The 27,915-nt window shown below is 36.9% G+C and overlaps 1 protein-coding gene across 10 annotated transcripts in view; it reads left to right on the top strand.

The window, feature by feature from the left end:
* Positions 1–27,915, top strand: part of LOC121313368 (triple functional domain protein) — a 194,089-nt gene that overhangs the window by 78,660 nt on the left and 87,514 nt on the right. For 6 of the 10 annotated variants that reach the window (XR_005949979.1, XM_041245803.1, XM_041245799.1 and 3 more), the window contains 9 exons: positions 2,346–2,460; positions 8,062–8,254; positions 9,050–9,562; positions 10,924–11,046; positions 14,734–14,937; positions 17,508–17,651; positions 20,763–20,993; positions 23,216–23,338; positions 24,912–25,103. Coding sequence is in view for 9 of the 10 variants with exons in the window: in XM_041245803.1 (XP_041101737.1) it covers positions 2,346–2,460; positions 8,062–8,254; positions 9,050–9,562; positions 10,924–11,046; positions 14,734–14,937; positions 17,508–17,651; positions 20,763–20,993; positions 23,216–23,338; positions 24,912–25,103 (1,838 nt within the window). In the remaining variant the exon portion in view is untranslated. The remainder of the gene's footprint in view (positions 1–2,345; positions 2,461–8,061; positions 8,255–9,049; positions 9,563–10,923; positions 11,047–14,733; positions 14,938–17,507; positions 17,652–20,762; positions 20,994–23,215; positions 23,339–24,911; positions 25,104–27,915) is intronic. The other 4 variants (XM_041245804.1, XM_041245802.1, XM_041245800.1 and 1 more) reach the window with 3 other exon arrangements.

Raw genomic sequence — 27,915 nt, 5'->3', positions numbered from 1 at the left:
CTTAAATCGTACACCTTACAGTCAGTTTATACATCCTCCTGAATAAGTGAAATGTGAGTGTTGCTCCAGTGTAATACCCACACTGTTGTGTTCGACAGTGTTGTACACACCTGTTCTAAAGATCTTTTGAACCTTAATTCAATTGTGAAACAAAATATGTGTTCCAGTGGGAGTATTCAGGTGTCACTTCCAGCAAACAGGTACAGTATCCTATAATTTTCAATCCTTCCCTTCCCAGTGCTTAGGAGTTAACTGTTTCAAGCTCTCTATTGCATCAGGCCATTACAAGGTCATACACGGTGTACAGAACATGTCCACCCCTAGCATGTCACTAGAGCTACATTACTGATGAAAACTTAGTCTAAGTGATGCAGTAACACAAATTTGTTCTTTGCTTGTTATAAGTGGTTTAATCAATTAATAGTGATAACAATACAATGTTTTTGCCTATTAATTGTGCTTAGCATCTTTTGGTTCTCCTATATGCTAATATTTCCAATACAACTCTTTAGGTGCTGCATGTGGATAACTTTTGCTGTAGGTGACATGGTCTGGTTGCAGTGAGACCATTGGTGTAAGTTTGGTGCCAGGAAGCAATTTTTCATTGCATTGCTATTCAAATATCTGCACATTCCAAACTGGTATGCAGAACACAAGCAAGAAACCTACATATCAGAAGGAAAATGGTCATACTGCTAATGCTAACAAGAAGAAAGAAAAATATATTTTGAAACATTAGTCCTTTTTAAATAGTCCTACATCAAACACACACCCACACACAATCTGTGAATCTGGAGGAAGATCAGATTCTGACTTCTGAGTTGTTGTGTGCAATATGGAACATATACCATCCATACTACAAAGTAAGCATTGCACAAATTATAGGGTAAATTCCAGCATGACATTACTGTAGTTGTCATTCATACAGCAAAAAAAAAAAAAAAAATTTCATCATGAAATTCTTGAGTATATTCTGTTTTTTGCAGAATTTGATTTACATTAAAATTGCATCTCTGCTTCACAGTTGTCATGAGGCCTTATATTTTCTGCGCTTAGGTAATTCAGTCACTTTCAGGTGGCATGAATGATTGAAACAGAAGTCTTTGTTGTCCTTAATGACACTTAATGTGGGGCAAGGTTTCCTCCCTTTGCAGAAAAGCATCAAGGTAAACACAGTCTGTGACTTTGGATGTATTAGCTTACTTTGGATATATCTTGGGTGTGGCAATTAGGTAACATTTTTGTCGATGTGCCATGGGGTCAGATCTTGAAATCCAGCCGAGATGAGCGGAAACTGTCTAGCAATGTGTGTGTGTGTGTGTCACTGTACTGTTACCAGGTGTTTCTTTCTATTCATAAGGTAAGCTGAGGTCTTATTTGCTTATAGACAGATTTACTCTTGGCATGCTAAGAAGGTGCCCTGAATAATTCCAGCACATGTTAACTTCTGTGCTATACTGTACCTCCATCTTGACAGGGACCATCAAGAAAAGGCAAATGTGCTTCTATTCAGTTAACTGAAAATGTATTTACTACTGGGGAGAATGCAGATCAATCATTCTAAAAAATAAATCTTACTTTTGTTATAGTTTGGCTGGTTCTGGGCATTCATACCAGCACCAGAGAGTTTGGTGGCCAGTGGCCATTTTGGTGAAGGAACCTGGAACCAAGATGGCCAGCCTTGCACAGCCACGTGGCATAGTTTGAGTGTTTGATTGATTGAGGGATTGAAGTTTGAATGGAAAAGTGTGGAATGTGGTGATTGAATCAATCAAGTCCCTGGCCACATGGTATAAAAGGAGAGCAAATAGTGTTTGTTTGGAGAGTGTGTTGGAGATGTGTTCAATGAAGGTGTGTTTCCCAGCCTGAACAGAACGAACACCGGGATAGCTAGCGCTTGAGTGTTATATTTTTCTTTTTAAGAGTTTGTAGGGTTTTTGTTTAAACTGATTGTTTGTTCCTGTTTTTATGTGCTGCTTGTTGATAAAAATGCACTAAGGCGTTTTAAACAAAAGTGCTGTGTTTGCGGTTTGCTATTGCTTCTGCTGACCAGCTTTGACCACCTGAGACTACGCCACTGTTGTGTATCAAACTGAATGTTAATGATCCCCCACGCAGATCACCGGTATTGCTAGAAAAAATCCCAGGATGCTGTTAGAATACAATAAAGTACCCTTGTTATACATTAATACTGATAGGATAGTAAAACTAAAAACTACACCCTCTGTAGTCAACACCATCCTGTTCTCTATACAGTATACTTTCTCAATAGAAATAACTTTCTTACTCTAGAACACGCATAATAATTAAATGGTATTTAATGGTATTTTTCTTTTCTCTTCTAGGGGGCAGAGATAAGCGTGGAGGTCCAGTCCTAACATTTCCATCACGCAGCAACCACGACAGAATACGACAAGAAGACCTTAGGAGACTCATTTCATATCTAGCTGGTATCCCCAGGTATTAAATGAGTATTAGACGTTACTTGCCTCCCTAATAAAACAATGGTGTTGCTGGTCTATAATGTTTTGAATGTCAAGAAGGTTGTCAGAGATGGAAATACTTGCATTGCAAAACTATTTGCGCCATACAAGGTTTCACGACAAGGTTGTACAATGTGTTAATAACTACATGTGCAGTTAAAACTTACAGTAGGCATGTCTAATTCATTTTGCGTTTAAGGAGGTAAACATTAACATTTATTAAATATTACAGATTGAGGCACAAAAGACTAAACTGAATTCAATCTGTCACCCAGCATTAAACTATCAAGTATGCTATCAAATACTGAAAAACAAAGTGTGTGTGTGTGTGTGTGTGTGTGTGTGTATATATATATATATATATATATATATATATATATATATATATATATATATATATATATATAATATATATATATATATATATATATATATGATCTGTAGACGTTCAATAAATGCAGTTATTTAGTCCAAAATCAGGTTTCGCAACGATTTATAAATATCTAAACGATCGGATTGCTGAGTCTTGACTCAATAGAGTTATCAATTGCTACCCTACTGTCTGCAGCAGGAAAACTGGGGTGGAACATGTCACATCAGCTAGAGTTACTATAGGCTAAGCAGGCAGCCTTATTATACAAGGAAAACACAGGCAGTCTGCAACGACCTATAAAGTGATACAGTGCAAGAGAGAGAGAATACATTCACCATGTCAAATATAGAGCTAGCTTTGTACAATATAATGAGATTAATAATGCATGACATTTTGTGAAAGCATTTTAAATTCATGATTTTAACAGTTAGACATTTAAAATGTACATACTGTTAGATTCATGTTCTTTTACAAGCTTTTTATTTAAATATTTCTCTAGTGTAAGCGCTTTACCTGATTTGATAATGCAGATTCCTAATAATTATTGGCAAGCTGATGCATGCGTCTTATAAAAACCATAGGATATAGTAAAGCATTGTTGCAAGGGTGGGACAAATCACATTGTAGACTGGTGGCCATATGGTCACTCGCTTTCAAGACCTGGTTGCCAAGTTAACTTTTATGGTAGTTTTTCAGATGGGGACAATATGAGGAGACGTGTATTTTGCACACACGTTGCTTTTGCATGCTTTGTTTTTATGCAATGAATTTATGTTTTAGTAACTTTAAATTGTAACTATATGTGTTACAGTAAAAGTCTGAATCTGGAAAATTATGTTTTACCGGTGAATGTCAACATATACCAAATAAGGAGGTAAATGTCTGAAATTATGAAGAAATAGATTGCTTTTCAGTAGGGCTGTCAATTAGTCAAAGTTCTGTGATTAACAGTTTATTTCTTTGGGGAGATATATATATATATATATATATATATATATATATATATATATATATATATATATATATATATATATATATATACACACACACACACACACACACACACACACACACACACATATGTACGTTAATTGGACTCCTCTGTGTTGACCCTCTTGGTATACTGTAACTAATTCCCTGTGGCGCCATTTTAATATATTCAAGCACATGCAACACAATGAGTGCAGTCGGCATTTGCATACAAAGTAATGATGTGCATATGTGGACAGTTTTCGGAATCGGGTCCGGACTGGGTGTCTGTCATTGGAACCAGGTATTTTGAGTCCAATTCCGGTCCCCAAACTATTTAGAAAAACATGTCTGTATGTCAGTGTGTGAGCGGGGGTGGAGGGGGGGTGGCATCTTATATGTCAGAGGTGGCCAGATCACAGCTCTGAGGCAGTTCAAGTGTGGCTCGAATTAACTGAAGAAAGAATCATAAACAAAAACGGTGAGAAAGTATAAATAAACAAGTTTATTATTCTTGTTCTCTGTATTAATTTGTGTTAATTATTCAGTCTTCTCTTCTGTTCTCTCTGCTGTTTATTTGAGCCTGAATTTTCACTGCAAGGATGTTTAGTCACTTGTTGACTTTCGACAACGCTTGCTGGCACATGCGTATTTAAATCACTAACTGAAAGCTGGATGTGCAGTTGAAAGTAAATTTCATCAATTTGAATTAAGTGTTCATTCGTTTCGTGGAGACAGTGGCATTGAGGAAACCATCCATGACTAATAAACAAAAGTGTGAGGCTTTAAACCAGACTGGGAGAAAGAATTGCTTTCACTGAAAACAGTGGTAAAGCTGTGTCTCATCTGCAACAAATACCTTACACACTGTAGTCTCTACAAGGCGAGCAACTTCAAACATCAGAAAAGCACATTTTCATCTGAATATCCTCCTGGATCAGACTTTAGGCAGATTCTCAGATTCCGTAAAGAAGCTGATATAATGACCCAAGCAAGTTTTGCTGGGAAGCATGGAATATCGCTTGTGCCGAACGTCCTTTTCAGATGAATGAATCTTTTTATAAAATTGGAGTGTTGGCGCTAGACTAGAGAATGAATCTTTAAATTGCGGGTCAAACATTTATATTATATTTACATAGCATACATCTCATCGTGAGGAGGTACTGTAATCGCTTTCAAAATAAATACTGTGCATTTATCATCCACAAAGCTCTCAAAAGTACTTCATACACGCAGCAGTGATACAAATTGTTTTTTTGTTTTTTTAAACCAGCATTCAGATCTTCAAGAGAATGACTTGTCAAAAAGAATCCTTAAAAAAAATGTTTTATGATGTTTTTGGTGAAATCAGGTCAGTTATTGTATTTTGCTTAATAACTGAATATAGTTTATTTAAAGTGCGTAATACATGCAGTACAAACAGAAATAATTGGAAAACACCATAGCGTTACATTTAAAGCTTAATACACTGTAGATCAACAGTACAATAAAATGACACAAACGGTGGAGGTTCTTTAATGTTCTATCCCATGTTCTTGGGTATTTTGCTGCTGTTGAGATAGCCTGACAACTACTGTACTGCACATTAACAATGCTAGTATTTAAAATGTCTTGCTCACAAACATTTCATGTTTTACAGTGTCTTGCAGCTCTCGACCGTATGGAAATTTTGGGATGCGGCTCGCAGGGTGATGAAGTTTGGCCACCCCTGTTATATACTAGTGAACAAGCACTAGTCCTACAGTTTTACATCAGCATAAACCATTAGAAAGACCACAACAATCACAGAGCAAAAAATAAGTCAAATTAAACTAATCACAGCCGCGATCAGTCAGTAGTCCAAAACAAGGACAAAAGTATGCAAATATATAGTCTAGTAAGTGTCCGTCTGTCATTTATAGTCATCAAATGTATTTTTGACAGATATTTAAAGTATTTCATCCAAAGCAGGAACCAGGTACCCGATTTAAAAGGAGCCAGTTTGCACAGCTCTGATAGAAAGTTAGCCATGTAACTGCATTATGAGGCACAGTGCTAAAAAAATCAAAATCTTTCTGACGTATCTACTGTCAAATTGAAACTTTCAGTATCACAAATGTAGTCTAATCTGAGGCATCACCTGCATACGAAACACAGTTCTCAAAAATACACTTTCTAGCAACAACACAACAAATGAAACTGTTTTTTATATATATATATATATATATATATATATATATATATATATATATATATATATATATATATATATATATATATATAAAAAATATATATATATAAAAAAAAAAATTTGCCTTATTAATGGTATGTAGCTCTCTGGCAGCTGGGAGACATTGATAAAAGCTGTCCCGTATGAGCTATAGGACTGTACAGACATCTCAACACTGCTTCTGTCCCTCGTTGTCAACCTACTATCTGAAATAATAAAGTTTTTTTTCAGTTTTACAGTTGGCAATAGCTGTCTCTTCCAAACTGCAGACAAAAGCTGAATTAATTTGGAATGATCATTTCCACTGTTCTACCCTAATTTAACTGGCATGTGCGCGTTACTGTGGAAACAAGTCAATGGGATTGGCTCTGCGAGATCAAAAGGGGCAGTGCAGATTCTGCCAGTTTTGAAGCAGAAAGCCTTTTTATTATAGGGCCGAAGTTCTGTTATGTGAACCGTATATGCTAAGTCGCCAGCGTGGAGAGTTTACAGTAAAATCAACTGGCCATACTAAAATTGAAGGTCGTATTTTGCGACCCGATTTGAACCACCATGATTGTTGGTCATTTAGATCCTGCCAATCTGTTAAGATTACAAACTTAATAGATCTAAGAAACTAGCAATTGTAAAATTTAAATTACTTCATATAAAGGCAGTGGAAATGAATCATGCAAGTGCCAAGATTAGTCAGTTGAATATATGAGCAACAGTATGAGGCTATTTTAAACATTGGTCAAAATATAGCAAAGAATTTAATTAGGCTGAATTGTAAGTTACTATTTCTGTTTCAGATTGAGCTGTTATCACATCACCTTATGAATAAAGTATTTTGCAGAAGTCTCATCAAAAAATGCATTGCTTGAAAAATAAGTTTACTGCACTGTGCTCGCTTTTCTTTCTACATAGCCGAAGAAGGGAGTTTCTCTGAATTAATTCTACTGTAGTTCTACCTCTTTTCAAACCTGCCTGCCAATGACTTTGCCTGGTTAAGTGCTGAAAGATTGCAAGATAAGTCAAATGTAGGTTATCTTCCACTCTGGGGACCGTAGCCCTCCCCTCACAGATGAAGCTGATATATGAGACAGCATGGTCAAGATCCAGAGACTCGCTGCAGCGCCTCTCCTGCCAAGACTTTGACTCTTTACTGCAGAGTGCCTTTCTGTTGCACAGAGGTTTAACTCTTTGACTGTGCTGTGCTTCCTCCATTTCGTTAATTGTAAAGCTTGTTGATTTCATGCTTTCAGTGCTCCTCTTTGTATCACAATCTAACGTAAAACATTTTTTTTTTAAATAATGAGCGTGGTGAATTACTGTTGAGGTTCTTATATAATAAGTAAATTAACTGTACTTGTGAATTGTCAAGGGGGAACTGTATTACAAAGTTATTGCTGCCTGTTTTTGCTTTTCTACTTACTGTCTCTCCCCCTTTTCATGATGGTTAGTTACTGCTTTTTAAAACTCACTAGATGTTTTCCCCAAGTTTAAGAAGCACACTGCTGCTATTAACCATGGATGAGTTGCTATTCATTCTGTTCATTTTTGGCCAGTTAATTCTGAGTAGGAGTCTTGCACAACGATGAACAACATCTGGAGTGAAGTTCTGTATAATGGAGTTACTGTTGAGCCCAGACGAACCACAAGCTGAGAGCCAGTAGATTCCAGTCTTGATTTGGAACTTGTTTCAATGTCTCTTTCTGGGGCATAGCAGTTGGGCTCCAAATTTGATACACTTTTCAAAACCTATAAATTTACATTACGTTAAAATCCACTAAACGGGAAAAAATCCTGTCTTTTAATGGAGCTTCGCCCTAAAGATGATTGTTTGATTTAACTCAGGCATCAGTTTGTGAAAGTTTATCCACTTCCAGTGTATCTTCTGGCAAGTTACATTGTTCTCTCCTTTTAAGGTCTTGTGTTAATTTGTGCAGTAGCTTTCAAAGAAGATGCAAACAAACTGCAATTGTGGCAACAAGTTCAGATAATATTAAATAGTTGTTGACTCATTGTTTTTTCTTTCTTCCACAAAGTGAGGATGTGTGTAAGCGAGGATTCACAGTCATTGTGGACATGCGTGGTTCAAAGTGGGACTCAATTAAACCTCTCCTAAAGATCCTCCAAGAATCGTTTCCATGCTGTATTCATGTTGCACTGATTATAAAGCCTGACAACTTCTGGCAGAAACAGAGGACTAATTTTGGCAGTTCAAAGTTTGAATTTGAGGTAAGTCATAATTGCTTGAAGTGAACACTGTGCAGGTTGAGCCCACGCATGCACACACACACGCCATGTGAAGCGAGTATAAAAAAAGTAAATCTCTCTGTTGGAAACTTCAGTTAACTAAATACAAGAGGTACATGGTGTATTTCAAAATACAATTGGTATTGGAATTGTACTGAACCAATTAAAATAATAAATGGAGGGCCCTGCAGGAAGAGTGATAATGGTCAGAGCTTAACGCTAAAGCTTGAGTCTGTTCATGGTGTTTCTATTACTGGAAGAAAAAAACAATACATGCCTAAAATACCATATTTTCTGTATGAACCAAATGGGGGGAGAAACAGATATATGTTACAGTTTAAAGGTTATGTACCACAGGCGAATTTAAAAAAAGAGGAAGTCCTCTACACTTATTGAAAATTATTGTAGTTACTGTTTGTGTTGTCAGTACATTTCTTATGATTTTCAGATTTTCTCAAAGGGAACATATTTACTGTAAATTGTCATCACTGTGTGAGGACCCTTTGACTGATTGACTACCCGCTATACATAATGTTAAAGTTCAAAAAAACTAAGGAGGGTGCACTGTATAATATAACTTGTTGTTGATATTATGAATGAATTACTTGCCCAAAAATCTATCCTCTATTAAAATGAAGAATTAGATCACAAATCCCTTTAGACTTTTTTTTAAAGTCTTCCTGGTCTGATGAAAACAAGTGTCTATTGAAATCATGTATAACTATAAAAATCTGTATCACTGCTTCTTAATTTACATTTTTGTTTGTCTCTTTTTAGACGAGCATGGTGTCAATAGAAGGCCTTACCAAAGTTGTTGACCCTTCCCAGCTGACCCCGGATTTCGAAGGCAGCTTGGATTACAACCACGAGGAGTGGATCGAGATCCGGGTGGCATTTGAGGACTTTATAAGCAACGCCACGCACATGCTGTCTCGACTGGAGGAGCTACAGGAGATGCTTGCCAAAAAAGACTTCCCTCAGGACCTGGACGGGGCTCGGCGCATGATCGAGGAGCACTCGCAGCTCAAGAAGAAGGTGATCAAGGCTCCCATCGAGGAGCTGGACACGGAGGGGCAGAAGCTGTTGCGGAGGATTCAGAGCAGCGACGGCTTCCCCAACAAGAACACGGTGACGAGCAACGCCGACCTGCAGAGCCTCGTCCCCAAGGTCTCCTCCATGCTGGACAAGCTGCACTCCACCAGGCAACATCTGCACCAGATGTGGCATGTCAGGAAGCTGAAGCTCGACCAGTGTTTCCAGCTCAGGCTCTTTGAGCAAGACGCAGAGAAGGTAATGTGCTCTCTGTGGAACTGATGTGTCTTGTATCTTGGTCCAGTACTTCACACTCTACCTGGGACCAAGCTCGACTTGTCATACCTAAGGTTATACCCTGAAAACAAAATCGGCTTGGCTGTAGATGGAGAGCGATTTTAAGCATGGCATCAATTTTGGTCTTAGAAATTGCAGATTTTGATGGTAAAGTTTGACTTCTAATTCATGATGTAGTGACTGCTACTATAAAATGGAAACTTGATCGGTTGCCTCATTGGCATCCTTCCTTTAATTGAAGGACTGGCAAAAACTGGGGATGAGGCAGGCAAAACTGTTTGTTCACTAGTCTTGACACCTGAATATCCACTCTTCAGAAATAGTCTAGTACCAGTTGTGACTGGTACAACCGGTACAACTGGTACAACCGGTGGCGGTGCTAGGATTTACTGGGCACTGGTGTGAGACTGTAAAATACACCAATCCCCCCCACAACATATAACGTTATTTTAAGTATATCCAAGTAGTATATCCAGTATACAGTATATCCAAACATTTTAATAAATCAGTTATGTAACAAGATTAATCAGTTTGATCAATAACTAGTTAATATTTTCAAATTTGTCACCAAAACGTATTCATCGTAGTCATCAATTGGATTTTTAAATGAATGTTAGTACAAAAACGTATTCATAAAGAAAAGTCGGCATCTCCAAACTTAGCCCGCAGTACAACTCATAAGTGAAAACAACATTCTATGAACACACTTAACAAATGAATATCCTAAAAGCATGTAACATTTTTGTACGTACTGAATTTGTACCATTCGTTGTAAATGTTAGCGTCGCATATGCCAGCAGAGCAATCACATGACCGCTGACACACGCTGATCTCTTGCTAGAGCGCTCGCTCTGTGTCCTGCCCCCAGATAGACAATCTGTTAGCTCTGATTTGCAAATTTGTGATGTTAGTCTGCCAATACTACCTTGCTAAGGTTTATTTTTCTCATCCCAGTAGATTAGACGGTGCCTATACCGTATAAGGGTACAACAAAAGGTGGTTTACAATGAATTCCATTTCAGACAGTGTATTTCAATAGTCTGTTTGTATAGTGAGCTGTTCAAGTCCAGAACAGCAGGGTCTCCGTTATCTGAGCATATTCTGCATGTAAATCTCTGCAGAGCGACTTGTCATGTCAATATTTCAAAGCCTTGTTGCTTTAGTTGTGCACTCTACAGGGGGTGCACAGGACATGCTCTTGCAATAGGAGGCTTCCCTGCAAATTATTATATATTATATATATATATATATATATATATATATATATATATATATATATATATATATATATATATATATAAATATATTCCTTCCATCTGTAGATGTTTGACTGGATCCTGCACAACAAGGGCCTGTTTCTGACGAGTTACACAGAGATTGGAACCAGCCATCCACATGCAATGGAATTTCAGACGCAGCACAATCACTTTGCCATGAACTGTATGGTAAGAGACTATAAACATGAATAAGAAGTGGAATTTGTCCTGCGACCTGATCGGGTACTGTCACGACTCCATTTGTCCTGATTTTTAGAGTAAACGTTGAAAAACCAGGCGTAAATTGTGACATTTTTATTTTCTTGTTAAGAAATTTTGTATATATGGATGATTTACGGTCTCACGGTACAACAGCGTACTCTGCTGGTTTAGGGCATGTTGTTTGAGTGAGTTGTTTGCATGGCATCTATGTGGCTATCCAATCACGTTAGCCTGCAGTTATATGATGCGGTATGCATCATGTGTTTTTCTTGGCGCGTGCAACTGCGTGTTCAGTTTTACTGGTGAAGTGTCATGATGGCTGGTATTGCAGAAACACTGTATTTAAATGGAAAATTAAACATAAACTGCTTTATTTTTATAATGAGTGCAAATACAGCATGACTACAAACTGAAAAAATTATAAAATACACATTTCAAAAGAAACGGGTATGTACATGTACCCGTCCGTATACAGGTATATGTACGCACAAAACTATAAAACCGCAATTATTGTTTCTAATACTACATAAAAATAAAATCTAACCCTGTGACAGTTGCACTGTACTCTATGGAGGACCGTACGCATTTGCCAGCTGGCTGTGCCTGGCTGCATCCAGGAGCTGTGTTGTAATAAACATAGACACAGTTCCATTGAACACTATTGTGTAAACTGGTACATACAAACCTGCAAAACCAAAATGTGACACATGTGCTAGGAGGAGGGGGCGTATCTTGTTTGTTGCATTTACAAAAATAATAGAATATGTTATATTAAAAAAGACATGTATTGTAATGCCTGGATCTCATTGACCCACATGGCAGTTCTAGGTAGAACTGTTTATAACTATAATTTTTGTGATTCTGGCTATCAAAAGCCGTCAGGATATTTAATTCATATATTTAGGAAAAGTCAAAACGGACACACACGTACGACTTACAACGGAAGAATAATTAACATTTTAAATGCAAAATGTGTCGCAATGACCCGCATGGCGGTTCTAGAGTTAAACATTAAATACACCTAATATTTCAGAGCACTATAAAAGCCTAAAAATAGTGGTACTTGCCTCCTTACTAAAAGAATGCTGTCATTTATTACAAGGCAAGCATGCAGCATCCCCCAGCAGTTACTGCTGACATTCACAGTCTGGTGTGGATTTGCCCATACATTAAGACTGCACATCTGCATCCACTGAATTGGTTGGAAGTGTAAAGCAAGGCTTTGCCAATTTATACAGATGTGAACATTAATTAGGTTACCCAAAGATATCTGTCATTCTTTTATAAAGTCTGTATATGCAGCACGTTCAATGTCATGTTATTTGACCCATCCAGGAATTTGTTTTATCATTCAAAACAAAGAGAATGTGCCTATTCAGGTCTAAAATTCTAACTGCATTTAAAAACTAAACAGCAGGTTGTTTGAACCGAAGTAGCAGTGTTGATTTAACTTGGGTACAGCCAACACAGGAATACTTTGTCTGCGCTGACTTTCCAGTTTGTTTTCTGAAAGCTGTTTGTTTTACGTTTTGTTCAGCAGCCTCTGTAGTAGCCTTTTGTTTAATGTGTGATTCTGAAGTTTTATAATGATTGATCGTATTTTCTTTGTCACATTACAAGATGTGCAAAACAGTTACCTCCATCTGCATGTACAGTTTCTTTGGGAAATGTCTCGACATGATCCTCAGCCAAAATATACTTTGCTTGTTTTGCTTTGTCGTCCATTTTTGATATTTTACATCTAATGCTGAAAACTAGATTTTAGCAACCTAAGTCAAAACAATGCAGCACTGACTTTGGCCCACCTGCTGTGTGCAGTACAGCAGATCACAGAAAAGCCAGTACGGACGCACTGATAGGCTGACTAAAACATCGTTGTCATCTGAACAGTAAACAAGAAAGTTAACCACTTTGGAGTATTTTTTCTTTTTTTAATTATACGGTATTGCTGTAAGTTTTTGTTTTTGCCTAAGTGCCTAAGCTGGGAGAGAGTTCCGGAGAGTCGGATCCATGAAGCTAAACAAGCGTTCTCTAAGTATGGTGCACTTTTGCTTGGGGATAACAAGCAGGCCAGAGTTGGCGGACCTCAGCTTGCGGGCAGGGACATAGCGGGTCAGCAGTTTGAAGAGGTACTCAGAACATGTGTGATGAAGGGCATTATAGATGAGCAGGAGAATTTTGAAAGTAATCCTGAGCTTTGCAGGTAGCCAGCATAGCTTGGCAAGACAGGAGGTAATGTGTTCACGTTTTTTATATCTGGTAAGGGTCTTGGCGGTGGCATTCTGAGCTAGCTGCAGTTGCTTGATGGTGTCTGCCCGAAGACCACCGTAGAGAGAGCTGCAGTAGTCTAGAGGAAAGAAATGCTTGACAGAGTATCTCTGCATCCAGGAGGGAAAGGTAGGGACGGACTTTGGCGATGTTTCGAAGGTGGTAGGAGGAAGATTTGACCACAGAGGAAATGTGGGCATCAAAGTAGAGTTTGCTATCCAGAAGTACACCAATGCTTTGTATTGTGGGGGAAGGCAACAGCAGGCAGTTTCTGAGGTTCAGGGCAGCTATATTGAGATTCTTAAGTTGGGTTTTAGTTAAGAGTATCTGTCTAAGTTTGACATCCTTTGTTCAAGGTCATATGCATAATGATGTAAAAGCTTGTTTCAAAACTGGGATCTGAACTTACTCAAAAACAGTTAAATAAAATGTATTTCCTTGCAGTTCTCTCCAGGTGTGATCGTGACGTTTGATAAAAACAGCCATTTCAATGTTTTTTCTTTGACTGTCCTCATTCTTGTCTGACATGCCGAAGTGGTAGGAATGTACAACAGAAAGCTCAGTGTGGTCTGAAAGCAGTGGGCAAAACAGAAACAAAGGCATACATTTTGTCTAACTTATGCAGATAAGTACTGGTATATGACCATTATGAGTACTGTTTAATCACAATGTATATTTTTATTTGAGAAAACGCCAAGTGCTTGATCTTATTATGAAAACATTGAATCCAAAAATCTTAATGAAACATGGTTGCCTTGTTTAGCATGTCTACATTTTTATGCATACGTACTTTATGTAGCCTATATTTGAAATACATGTAATTAAAGTGTGATCTTTGAAAAGCTCATAAATATATTTGAATGTGTTTTAATATATATTGAATAAGCTAAGTATGCATATATTTGTATTTAGTTTAACATCCTTTTAAATGAGTAAACACATAATAGGCTAGTCAGTTTAAAAGAATCCTATAATGCTATACTAGATATTTGAAGATATGACTAACAATATATACAGTATACTGTAGCTACTGTAGATGGACATGCATTGTGGTTGGCTGTTAGTCGAACTTGAGTTACTCTGTCTGTTTTGACCTTGATTAATCCATACATTGTTAAAAGCTTGTGTTGTGGTCCTCTTAAGGAATAAGAATTGCCAAACGAGAGTTCTTAAATTACCTACACTATTTGTAGGTAATTTAAATACTGGCGAATGTTGTGGTCACTTTTTATTTTTACAGGAAAGTTAATTTGTGGTCTTGCTTATGTTCTAAGTTGTACCACTTCTTACACAAACATTGGTTTCTCAGTAACCTGCGAGATAACATTTATTTGCCGTGTGTTTTTACCAAGCCTCACTGTATGTGTTTCTCTCCCACCCCCACAGAATGTCTACGTAAATATTAACCGTATCATGTCAGTGGGCAATCGCTTGCTCGAGTCAGGTCACTACGCATCACAGCAGATCAAGCAGATCTCCAGCCAGCTAGAGCAGGAGTGGAAGGCGTTTGCTGCAGCGCTGGATGAACGTAGCACTTTACTGGACATGTCTGCTGTCTTTCACCAGAAGGCTGAGCAGGTGAGTCAACACGTAAGCCCAGTCTTCTTTTATATTTCCATCCTTTTGAACTGTAAAAATTTAAAAACAAGACCTGTTTTCCAGCAGGAAAAAAAAAAAAAAAAAAAGATTTGTTTTTGTTAACGCCTTTAACTGGGATCAGTTCATTGTCAGCAGTAGTGAGGCCTTTATTTATATGATATTGTGTTGGTTTTATATAATGGTGTGTTGGAAATTATTGTTTATCAACAACATACTTTTCATGTTCAGTACAACGGCAAGAACCCATCTTGGCACATTTGCAAGATTTTGTGGCTGCAGATATTGTTTAACAGTCATTGTGCTTGCATGTCCTTTTTCATCATAAGACTCAGACCTGCTATAAAAATGAATATCAATACATTCCAGTCTAGTGTGGGTGGCAAAGGCTGACCCCATTGAAGGAGACTGCAGATAAGTGACAGTATTCCAAGTAAAATCCTTTTCAGTTTGATAGTTTCATTATGCCTGAACTAGCGGAGTTTCTCTTGTATTTTTGGGTTTGCGGACCAAAGTGTCACAAACTTCAATTCCTGGTTGCTTGGTATTAATATTTATATAGTCCTTAAGTCTAAAAAAAAATATTTCTTTAAAATAACAGTGAAATAATGATCATTAGTATGTATTTTGCGTCTTTTTTTTTCTTAATGTTATATTTAATAAGAATAGATGAACTGTTTGTTTATTTACTCATGTATGTATTTATTTTAAATTGCAGTAAAAGGATGCAGTCTTGGATTGTGAAACTGGGCTGGTTTCACATTTTGGGGGAGGAAGTTAGGGAACTGTTTGCTTTAGTTAGTCCAGACGACAGTAAGGGCCCATTCATACCTAGTTCATTTATAAAGATCTGATTCAGAATCCACTTGCAAACAAACTAAAATGTTGTAATTTTGCTTGACTTGGTTTCACACTGAAAAATATCAAACAAACTATTTCATTGCTCCAGAATGCGTTTGCTTCTACGTTACAGTTCTTTCAACTGAATCTGATCGACTGTTTGTGGACGTGACCAAAATGATATCTTCCTGGTGATGCCTAGACAGATGTTAGTGGTGACTCAATGAAGAGCCTACAGTGAACATATAAACATGGAAGGTTCCACCAGTGTCAGTCTTGTGATAGTACTACTACAGTAGATGCCACTTATTATCAACCCCTTGGTTCCCAGCCAAAAGTTGTTAATAACCAAAGTTGTTAATAAGCATAAAGCCACAGTTTCAAGTTAATTTCAAGTTTATTTATATGGAGCCTGTATACCTTTTAGAAAGCACATCACTGAAATACACGTTTTTAAGAGAACATCACTGAGATAGACGTTACGTTTCTGTTTATTAAACAAAATACAAGCATAAACCACTGTCCACTATAATAAAAATAGGCCTATGTTAAGCTATTCTGCAACAATGTAGCCTACTATACTACCAATTGTCCTTGGAGAAAAGGAGACTATTGATACTGTAATTACATTTAATAATCAATCACAATTTTAAAAATAGTTATCCAGTGTTTGCTTTTAAGATTTGCAATCTCCAGCTGTAAAGCCCTCTTAATTTTGCAAGCAGCTTCATAGCCGTTTTCAAAGCCATGGTTCTGGCATATCCTGCAAAATGCGTTCACTGCCTGCAACTGTTCTTTCAGTGAACTTTATCGGTTATAGACAGGTCTGCACGTGACAGTCAGCGGATGTAAATGTACAGAGCGTCTATTAAATATTGTATCTGTAATAATTACATAATGTACATTCATTTGGTTTGTTTGACATCTGCTGTTACAATGTCAGCATGAAACCCGTGTTGGACATATTACTGTTGAACACCAATGTTTTTGTAGGTTATGTACTGTAGGTTATGTATTGCAGTTTGTTCGGTTTCGTTTGCATCTTGGATTGTAATGTGATTGCTTTCTCACTGTCCGAAGTTGAGGTTGTAATGCAGTACAGTTCCCTCTCAATCTGGCCGAGACCACCTATTTCAGTGAATCCTAGTCCACTTGTTTGGTGCACACTCTGATGTATTTGGACGTTTCACACCTGCCAAAATGAACTGAACTTAGGTGTCAGCTGAACTCAAGTGTGAATTATCCTCGCCAAACGAACTAGGTGTGAAAGGGCCCTAACAAATAAAAGTAATTGGTGCAGTCCAAGGATTTTACTAGTCTCCCCTATTGACAATTAGGCTAGATATTTAACAGAGCTGTGAACAGTAAATTGACTTTGACCAATTGTTTCAGACACATATAGAATATGTCTTGGGTTGTACACCTTTGTTTCCAAAGATTGTTATGTAGGACCTTGAGATTTGCAATAGAAAACACATTTTTTGCCCCACTTAAATTTGCACCGACGTCTGTCTGCTAAGCATTCAGGACATTTGGTTGCTGTGAAATACACTAAACTCTTCCACCTCTACCTGCATCCCTGTACTGGAGTGGTCCCACAATGTGGTGGAGCAGGTCCAGGTTTGTCTTTGGCCAGTATATGAACCTGAGTGTGCTACTTGTTGATTTCTGCATTTCAGCGTGGTCTGAGTGATATTGATCGTGATCTTTTTGTATTCCTTCAGTACATGAACAATGTGGATTCGTGGTGCAAGGCCTGTGGGGAAGTAGATCTTCCCTCTGAACTCCAGGATCTGGAAGATACTATTCACCACCACCAGGGCCTATATGAACATATCACGGTGGCTTACTCTGAGGTACACTATGTGGTGTGTTTTCTATTTTGACTATACTATTCACAGATGCATATATAATAAGTCTGAAAGTCTGTGTGTAATAGAGTAAATGTTTAAACTATGTGTAAAACTGGGAGGGATAATGTCAAAACAAAAAAATGACTGGTCTTCCTGATAAGTTCACACTGCAAACCTGATGTTTTATTTGTTTACTATTTACATGTTTAAACTTCTACAGCCTAAATGTTAGGGTTTCAGTGATGCAAGATTTTTCACATCACGATAAAAGCTGAATCTGGATCTAGAACTGATTTTTTGTTTCTTTTAGATAATTTTAAAGAAATGAAAAGTTGTATTACTGTCAACAATAACTGTATAGAATATAATTTCAAAGAAAAAAAAAAAAAATATATATATATATATATATATATATATATATACACACACACACACACGCACACTGTATTCCTTCAAATTTAAGAAACTTTTTGAACCATTTTTTGCTTTTCGGAAATAGCCTGCGTCTTAAATTTCAGTACAGTAATGATGCATGTATTAAAATCACCAACAAAAGACGGGACTACCAAGTACACAAACAGCATTGTTAATTACTGCCGAGAAAAGACGAAGCAAAACGTTCTGTCTGATCTCGAATCGTCCATGGCATACAGGCAGCCATTTTCAAAAGTGTCATTAGCTTCCTGAGAAATTCAGAGAGAAGCATTTACAATTTCAGCGTTTCTGGCTAACAGTACCAGCTTGGACAGATTGGAAATGCTGATCAGACCCCCGTATTTTTCGACATGCTAAGCAATACCACAGTTCACAAATTGGGAGAAAAATAAGTGTGAGTAATCACGGCTAGAAATGAGAAGCAGCACATAACTAATGCTCTGTGTGACAGCAGACGGCCACAAACTGCCTCCATAGTTTAAGTTGTATCTTTGTAAATGCATATTTATTTGATGTTTTATTTCAACCTCAAATTGGGGGTGGGAAATTTGGGCTGCATCTTAAATTCTAGGGCGTCCTAAATTTGAAGGAATACGGTATATGTGCAGTACCAGTCAAAAGTTTGAGTACACCTGCTTGAAACCAAGTTTTTCATGATTATCTATGCTTTTAACTGTATAAACACTTAAAATGTCATTATATGATACGTGTACTTATATAAGCTGATAATCATAAGTGAATTGCATTCAAAAATTTTATTTTTAAATGAAAATGTAAATATTGTCAATTTCAATGAAATGGTCACCCAAAGCAAGGGGATTTCAGTCTGAAGCCCAAATCAGCTAAAAGTCTGAAATGTGTATAACACAGTTTTTTAGAACACTGACCTTAGTGTAAAAGTGTCTTTGTTAGATGTTCTTTGAGTTAACTAGCATGTTACCTAATTAACCTTTTGTCACCAATTATTGTTAACAGGTGAGGGTCCATGATTTATATAAATATAGGTAGCATAGGCACAAGTTTGTCATTCCTGAATGTTAAGGAGCAGAAAATGGCAAAATACGCTCAGTTAATCAAAGAAAAAAGACAGTCTGTAATTACTTTAAGAAATGAAGGTCAATCTTTAAGACAAATCGCAAGAACTTTGCAAGTGTCTCTATCTGCTGTGGCCAAGACCATCAAACGATTTGAAGAAACTGGCACGCATGAGGACCGAACAAGGTCAGGCAAGCCAAGGGTGAAACATTGTCAATTATGAAAAAACCTAGTTTCCAGCAAGCGTACTCAAACTTTTGACTAGTACTGTGTATTTAAATTAATTTTATTCTTGTAAAAGTAGCACAATAGTACATGTCCAGACAGTAAAAGAACTACATCACTAAATACACTTTAATTTCAGTGAATGATGTTGAATTAAGAAAGAAAGAAAAGAACATTGCCTGCAATCAGGAGTTATACTGACAGCATATAAAAAATATATGTACTGAATGCTTTACTGGAAAGAATGACCTCTATTCTCAGTATTATATTCAATTAAGTGGTCACCATTTATATACTTACAAAACAAAGAACATTTGTACTAATGTTCCTGACATATAAACCATATGTGATTAGTTCATATTTAATAGATTTAATTGTTTTACAAGATAAAATGCATCTTCATATGTCTTGGGGCATGTCCTGCACGTCACATGACACACAAAGGTCCTTTCCTCTGATGGGAACTAGACTAGTCAACCTTTCATATTGTTTAACTGACAAGTAAGGAAGGTTTGTAAGTGTGGATTGCTATACGAAGCTACATATCTCTGACTTACTAACGTTAAAGTTACATAAACTGTAATAATGCAATTGCTTTCTATTCCACTTCATTTAAATGAATTTATTGAATTCATAAAAATACATATACTGTAATTTTTGTTGATCAGTATAAAACTTTCACAAATTCTAATGGATAAGTAATTTAGTGTTGATACTGCTGCCTGAAAATTAGATTGAAGGCTGTTTTGGCTGGAACTATTCAATGCTCTTACTATTGACATTTACTTTAATATATATATATATATATATATATATATATATATATATATATATATATATATATATATATATATATATATATATATATGTAAATATTTTTACAGCTTACTATTAGCAGAGCTTTACATTTGACATTATCTGTTCGTATTGCTACACTTGGCCGTGCAGTTTTAAAAATGGCCAGTACTTGTATGAGGTTGGTGCGTTACAGAAATGCTACCCAATGCTTTGGAATGCATTGCATTCTCTCTTGTGAACTGTATTATGATGACAATGATTTTTTTTTTTTTTTTTTTTTTCCCCAGGACAAGAAAACAGTTTGATTGTAGCTAGGTCATTGGTGTGAGTTTGAACTGTAGTACAGGGAGACTGGTCCCAGGAATTTGCAAAAAAAAAAAATATATATCTATATTATATATATATAGCATATATATATATATATATATATATATATATATATATATATATATAATTTTTTTTTTTTTTTTTTTAAACAATAAGTGGCGAGCAGTTCTTGTGCTGATAAGATAGGAGAAAATGTATTTGGTTAATAATCCTTTAATGGCTAGCTTGCAAGTCATACTGTATATACCTGGACCTGCATCATGGCTGAACTGACTTGATTGTGTTCCCTGTTCACCCAATCCATAGGTAAGTCAGGATGGGAAAGCACTACTCGACAAGCTGCAGCGACCTCTGACCCCTGGCAGCTCGGACACATTGACAGCCTCTGCCAATTACTCCAAGGCAGTGCACCACGTGCTGGACATCATCCACGAGGTGCTGCACCACCAACGGCAGCTGGAGAACATCTGGCAGCACCGCAAGGTCCGTCTGCACCAGCGCCTGCAGCTCTGTGTCTTCCAACAGGATGTCCAGCAGGTTAGTCAAACAAGACAGCAGTGCTGAGCTCCGGAGTTCTTTCTTGCTGTTCTAGAAAGTGAAAACTCCTTTCACAGCCCCACACATTTAGCCCTGTGATAAACCATCTCAGTTTGTCTATAATCCAGTTTATGGCAACTGTGAGAGAGAACAAGGAAGTATGTTTCTTTCCAAATTGTAGCGTTCAAATTCTGGGAGAGTCGAAATGACTGTCTGCAAGTTTTCAGTTTGAGCTGTTTTACCTGTGTCTCCAGAATTTTAGAGATATTGTTAAGAAAGAAACCTACTGAGTTGTTGATATATGGAAAGTGCGGGAAACATTTTATTTGCAGTTGGTGCTATTAAAAGCAATCGGTGACTATAGTTACCTCCTCCCCCTTTTTTTTATTAACTCATTTGATGTATTAATTTATTTAATTAAACGATTACATTTGATTTTAATTTAATATTTAACACAGAAGGTCAGTAACTATTTGTTAGCCACAGGCTTAATAATATTGTGGTCAAGGTCATACATGGGCTGCTTTCTGTAATTGCCTAACTGGGTCACTTGCTTTAATCAGCAACATGGCACTGTAGGAATTTGTTTTGAAAGACGTACACCTCCCAGTGGAGGGCAATGATAAAAGTTAGAAGATTGTAACCTAGAAGCTGATGAAGGCTCAATAATCTGGGTCAAAACATTCAGAAAGTTATTGCTACGTGCTATAAAATACATCAAACTACCAGGCATTAGTAACTCCTGATGGGACCAGATACCCTCCTGCAGCAGGGTAATTCAGATCTTATTATAATTATTTGTGTTTTGGCATGATGGCGTGAATGGAAGTTTCTAAGGTTCAAATAAAGGCAACCACATAATGTCAGAAATGCTTTTTTAATCTTTTTTTATTTATTTTTTTTTCTGATCCGCAAAAAAGAAAGTATTCTATTTAGGTTGATTTTAATTTTGCTCCTCTGCGGTGAACCCTCAAGTGCCGTGTAATTGCACTGAGCCAGCCTCCTTCACGAAAGTGGTTTGCTTTTCTGTGGGGATTTTATTTTTTTTATTTTTATGCTTGCTTTGATGTTTTTAACAAAGTTGGTATGATCACACAAGCCAGCTGGTTAACCATGAGAATCTAACAATCTAATGGAGGAAATAGCTACCCTCAGCTTGATATTTAATTTTTAAAAGCAATTTCCGCACCCAGTTGACAGAAAATCACACACATGCTAATTCTACTAGTTTACTAGATGGATCAGATTACTAAAAGGCATTGAACTAATTCTGACTGTTGGATCTGTTAATCAGATTCAGTTTTGTTTATTTCGGCTGAAGTGAATATCTGTTGAAATATCCAGTGGAATCAGAAGGGAGTTTTGATGTCTTAGTGGGTTTTAATGTAACTTTAAAATTGCTGCTTTTGTGTAGTATTGTGTGGACTCTTATTTAAATGTTTGTCTGATTGTAGCTGTTGTATGTGTGACATGCTATACAAATTTATTGTGGTTTATTCTTATTTTATGCTATGTACTCTACAGTGCTTTGATACTTTTTGTATAAAGTATTATATAAATGCAATAAATAAATATACATAAAATAAGATTTATTGTAACAATGTATGCAACATGGTTTATCTGTTGATTCTCTTTGGTTCTATATGTGAAGCACAAAACACCACCTGGTGGTCTAATAATGTCTTTACAAATGTGAGTTTCTCTGTAAGGGAATGTCAGATTATGTTAAACGCAGTGTTAATTCACGACATGTCCACATTCACTGATCAGGGATACCTAATAGGCAGTTAATCTTGTAAATACTGAAAAACGTTTGTTACCAAACCGTTTACTCCACATTGCTGGCCACTTGTTTAAATTGGTTTAAAATGATCTATCTCAGATGTGTGGAATAAGTTAACAGTACATTTTGTATCGAGTCAAACTACCATGTATTAGTAGTCTTACTGTATATTCATCCCTGAAACCTGGGGGGACGGGTGGATGGACAGGAAGCACAGATGAGAAGTCAAAGTTCTGAACATCCTCATTGTGTAAATAAGATTTAGACAACACTCCAGCCCACTGGAATATAAAAAGAAGCAAGTATCGTCTAACTGGTAGTACGAAGATCTGAATTGGGCCGCTTGGCTTTGTGAGTTCACCCTGCAGAATGTGCAGTTGCTCGGTGAAAACCGTCAAAGGGACATACTGTTTCACTTTTCCTGTATTTAATCCTTAAGGTTTTGGACTGGATTGAGAATCACGGAGAGGCTTTCTTAAGCAAACACACAGGGGTGGGGAAGTCGCTGCACAGGGCAAGAGCTTTGCAGAAGCGGCACGAGGACTTTGAGGAAGTGGCGCAGGTAAAGGCATTCTCCTCTAATCCCATTACGAGAAAGAGCTTCGGACAGCTGTAGGAGTCGCATTTATCTTTTTCTATCATAGTTACCACAACTGTTTATAGATTGGGGTATACAAATGCAAATAAATGACATGTGCTTTTAAAGCTGGAACAGCACAAGATTACATATGATAACATTTCCAAGAATTAACTGATTTGATCTTTCGTTTAGTTTTATGCTAGTTACAGTATATGGTTTGCCACCCCCTTGTGGTGTCTGATATTTTTGCACCTTTGTTGAATTCTCTATTAGTCGTGCTGATTCCTTCAAATTCAAAGCAAAAAATAGTCCTACCAAAATATGCTTTTTTTTCTTTTTCTTTTTTTAATGGTAGGCATTAGAGCAATCTTTACTAATAAATGTTCATTTACAAAAATTACAGAATGTATTGCAGTAGTATCTTGGATGAAAGAACATTTCTATAAAAAGTATAAGATTTCTCATAAAAAATGAATAATGCCTGTATTTGAATCATAATTCATATACTGCAGTGTCCACACAGGTCATAGTGTACAATAGCCATATATTCTGTTACTTTTTTGCATTTTATTGGTTTTTAATGAATATGTTAATGAATGTGCCAGATTAATAAGGCAGTGTACTTGATGTTGCTTGGGATGCATGACTCTGCTGAGTTCAGCATGTTAAGCCGTTTACAGTGACGTAATGTTAAAAATTTTACATGAAACACAGGAAATCATGTTAGCAGTGACTGGGGAAGCAGCCGGATGATTAATCTTATGTCCTACATGACACTATCCACCTTTTAAAATTGAAGGAGTCATTATTGCTGGACCATTGGCAAAGCTGCCCTTGGTTGACTTGGATTTACTGTGCCAAGTCATTAATAAGTACCGTTTAGTATGTGTGAAATAATAACTTTCATATGAATTGGGGAGAGAAACAGACTATCATCTGTCTGTACATTAGAATACAATAAATTTTCACAAACTGTGCCTTATTTGGAGAAAATATCCACAGTGGCTTTTCATAAGTAATGAACATACAGTAGGCGATTACTGATTTAAGTGCATAGGGGTCCTGCTTTTAGAATTACCTTTTATGCAATGTCTTAACTAAAAATCAGTCTTCCAAGATGAGTTTCTTACTGCGTACAAACCAATGGTTGTGTTACATGGGATGTGTTGGATAAAGCACTGAAATTGTGGTAACTGGAGTTACTATGCTACTTGTAGTTCATCTGCTATTTTTACAGACCTATGCTCTACCATACCAAATTACTTGTTTTCTGTCCATAGAAGCCTTTCATTATATTATATTGTAAATCCCTACTGAAGTACATTCTGTAGTATTTTTAGTAAATATATTTATATATTAAAAACATCATTGGGATTTAAGAATGTAATTCACATGCCATTATATTTTCACCAGGAATGGCAATGCACATTTTGTATTTAAATTTTCATCGGCTCCTTTTTGTAAGTGGCATTTCAAGATACTCCCCCCCCCCCCCCCCCCCCCCTTTCCCTTACTCATGTTCTTAAATGTGTTGGAACCTTGTGTCCACACACAGAACACATACACCAACGCAGACAAGCTGCTGGAAGCAGCAGAGCAGCTTGCTCAAACAGGGGAGTGTGATCCGGAAGAGATTTATCAGGCTGCTCACCAGCTGGAGGACCGTATCCAGGACTTTGTGAGGAGGGTGGAGCAGCGCAAGGTCTTGCTGGACATGTCTGTGTCCTTTCACACTCACGTCAAGGAGGTAAGGCACCAGTGAAGTTGCTTTCATTCTTCATTTCCAAGGGCTGACCTGTCCTGCACAGGCACATGTAAACAAGTTGAGAGTCACTCACATACCACAATTGAAACCAACCTCCTCACACATGCACTTCCATGCATGCAAGCAGGTGTGCAGACACATAATACACATCTGTAGACAAAAACATTTACACGTGCTTATCCATGCACCCGGGCACGCTCTGACATGCACAGCTATGAGTACAAAACCAGCCAGAATTTCAAAACACACCCACAAATGTTCATACGTCACTTTGAAGTGAGAAAATCTAAATTGCTAGTGCCTTTCCTTAAATACTCCAGAGTTTTCACTTTTTTATTTTTATTTTAAGGGGCTTTTTTTAACTTCAAAAGTGGAGGTGAGTAAGTTTTATATTTTTGTTATTTTATTTATCCTTTTCAGTTCATTCTGGAGTAATCTTTCTTTCAGGGGTGAGGGGTAGGCCAGATCTTATTCCAATTTGATCCCTTGACTAGATGCCTTTAAGTGAAGCTGCATGCAGAGGTAACTATTAGTATCCAGTTTTCACAATGGTCCTGCTTGGACTCTTGTCTCAGTTCCTGTGCCCTATAGCAACTCTATGTCTGTTTCAAATTTGTATTTGGCAAAATGTCTTGGTTCTTGCTTCAATATGCTATTATTTAGTCTTTGATTACATATTGAACTTGTTTTTTTAAATGAAATCAGTGTAGGAAATTCTGTTAATGTTCTGTGGGTTAGTATATTGTAACGTTTCAGGAAAAACGAGAGAGGCAGACGACCGCAGCAAGATCTCATTCAGATGTTTATTAAGGTCAGGACACCACAACACAGCCCCGAGCTGCTCGCAAGCAGGTCCTAAATAGAGATCCCCCCCAAACCCTAATGGATCACTCACACAAGGGCACATTTACATACATACTGACCAATCGCTCAGACCCTTAGTCCCGCGTAAGCAGCTGACTGGTGGAATGAAACACAAATCACAGAGCAACAAACACAGACCCCATCTACATACAGCTGCACTGTGCACGTGACACCCCAGGCATTGACACAAAACGCTATTTACTCACAGATTCGTGCAGGATGACACACAAACGGCGGGAATGACAGGACAGCACAGCACAGATTGCTACAATATCTACATTTTGAAAATGAAATGACTCCATTTATTGGCATGGATATTTCTTGCAATTTGAATTGGACACGGTTTTATATTATGACCAGATAATTAAAAAGTACAAATTCATATATTTAAACACTCTAATCATAAAAAGTGTACCTACTAGTCTAATTTGAAGTATGTAAAATATTAGACTAATGCACCGTAGTGTCCTGTATATTTTCTAAAACATTCTTATATTACAGTGAAAACGAAGGACATTTTATAAAGGACTTTTGGCAGCCTTACATATAGCACCTTCCTGTGTCTGCCCTGTGTTATTGGGAGCCGCCTCTGGGATTGGTGCAGAAAGATATAGGATAGGAGGCCATTTCCTAAATAATACACACCTTACCTCGGAGGAGAGGGAGTCTTCCTGCTTAGTCAGGGTCTATATGCAATGCCACAGTGGCAGGAATAAAAACATTTCCTAATGAAGTTTCATGACAACAGTAAGTTAAATTCTCTCTTAATCTTTTACAGCAGATATTTTGCACAGCTTGGGAAACTATAAAGGTTTTGTTAGTTTTAAAGTTTGCATTTTACTTTTTCTTGGTAGTGTAAGTCAACATTTCCCTGAGGATATATTGCTTATTTTATTATACTTTATTATACACAGTGTGTGTTTTCCTCTTTGTAACGGTTCAACACTAATAAAAAACATGTTAGTTTTAAAGAATTTTGACATGGATAAAAGATATTGGTACAGTACCCAGTAAAACAATTTGGCCAAGTGGTACAAAATGGTATACTTGTGTATTTGCAAGAATTAGTGATTAGTAAGTATTAAATACTAGTAACTAAAAATATCAATCTAAATTAGTACTTTGCTGATAGTTGTATAATGTAGAAGTGAATAGGGTAATTGCTTATGTTGATAGTTTGCCATTGGTTCATGTTTTATTTTATTTATACTGAATTGCTTGTTCCTGAACCATCTTAATAAATATAAGCTTTTTTTTTTTTTTTTTAAATAAAATATATCATTAATTCAAAATACTGGTACTTCCACTTGTATAAAACGCTGCAAACAAGGCTAACATCTGTATTTGACTTGCATGTTTTTGAAAAGGTTAAAGTGTTACTGATCAGGGTGTAGGGTTTAAAACACAATACATTACTTTCCCTAGTTTCCTGCTTTGTTGTACGTATTCTTGCAATATAACTTTCATCATAATTGCAATTGTTTTAATATTTTTATTAAGATATCTCTGATCATAATTCAGTTTGGCCTAGCTATTGTCATTTCACATTGGCTATGCAATGGATTTTCCAGTCAAAACGTCTTCTGAATTAATACAATATCCAACCTGTTCAGAAACATTTCATTGGCTCCCAACTCCTCTCACAGAGTTCAGCTTTTTTATTGGTTCAGCTGTTCAATCAAAACTTGCTCTGCCAGTGGTTCAGAAGGGAGGGAACAGGTTTATGAATATGTATGACAAGCCCTGTATAATCACAGTGTCTGCTTTACAGATCCCTGCACGGTTACAGCGAAGATGAAAGATGTTGAAATGAAATATTGTTTAAACACACTTACTATGCATTTTTCTTATGACTGAGGAAGCAAAGATCACCAAATTCAAGTGCAATACAAGAGTACCAGGGCAAAAGACTGTTGAAACAACAGCAGAA

Source organism: Polyodon spathula, chromosome 3 (assembly GCF_017654505.1).
Source record: "Polyodon spathula isolate WHYD16114869_AA chromosome 3, ASM1765450v1, whole genome shotgun sequence".
NCBI lineage: Eukaryota > Metazoa > Chordata > Actinopteri > Acipenseriformes > Polyodontidae > Polyodon > Polyodon spathula.
This window is presented reverse-complemented; position numbering and strand designations above follow the sequence as displayed.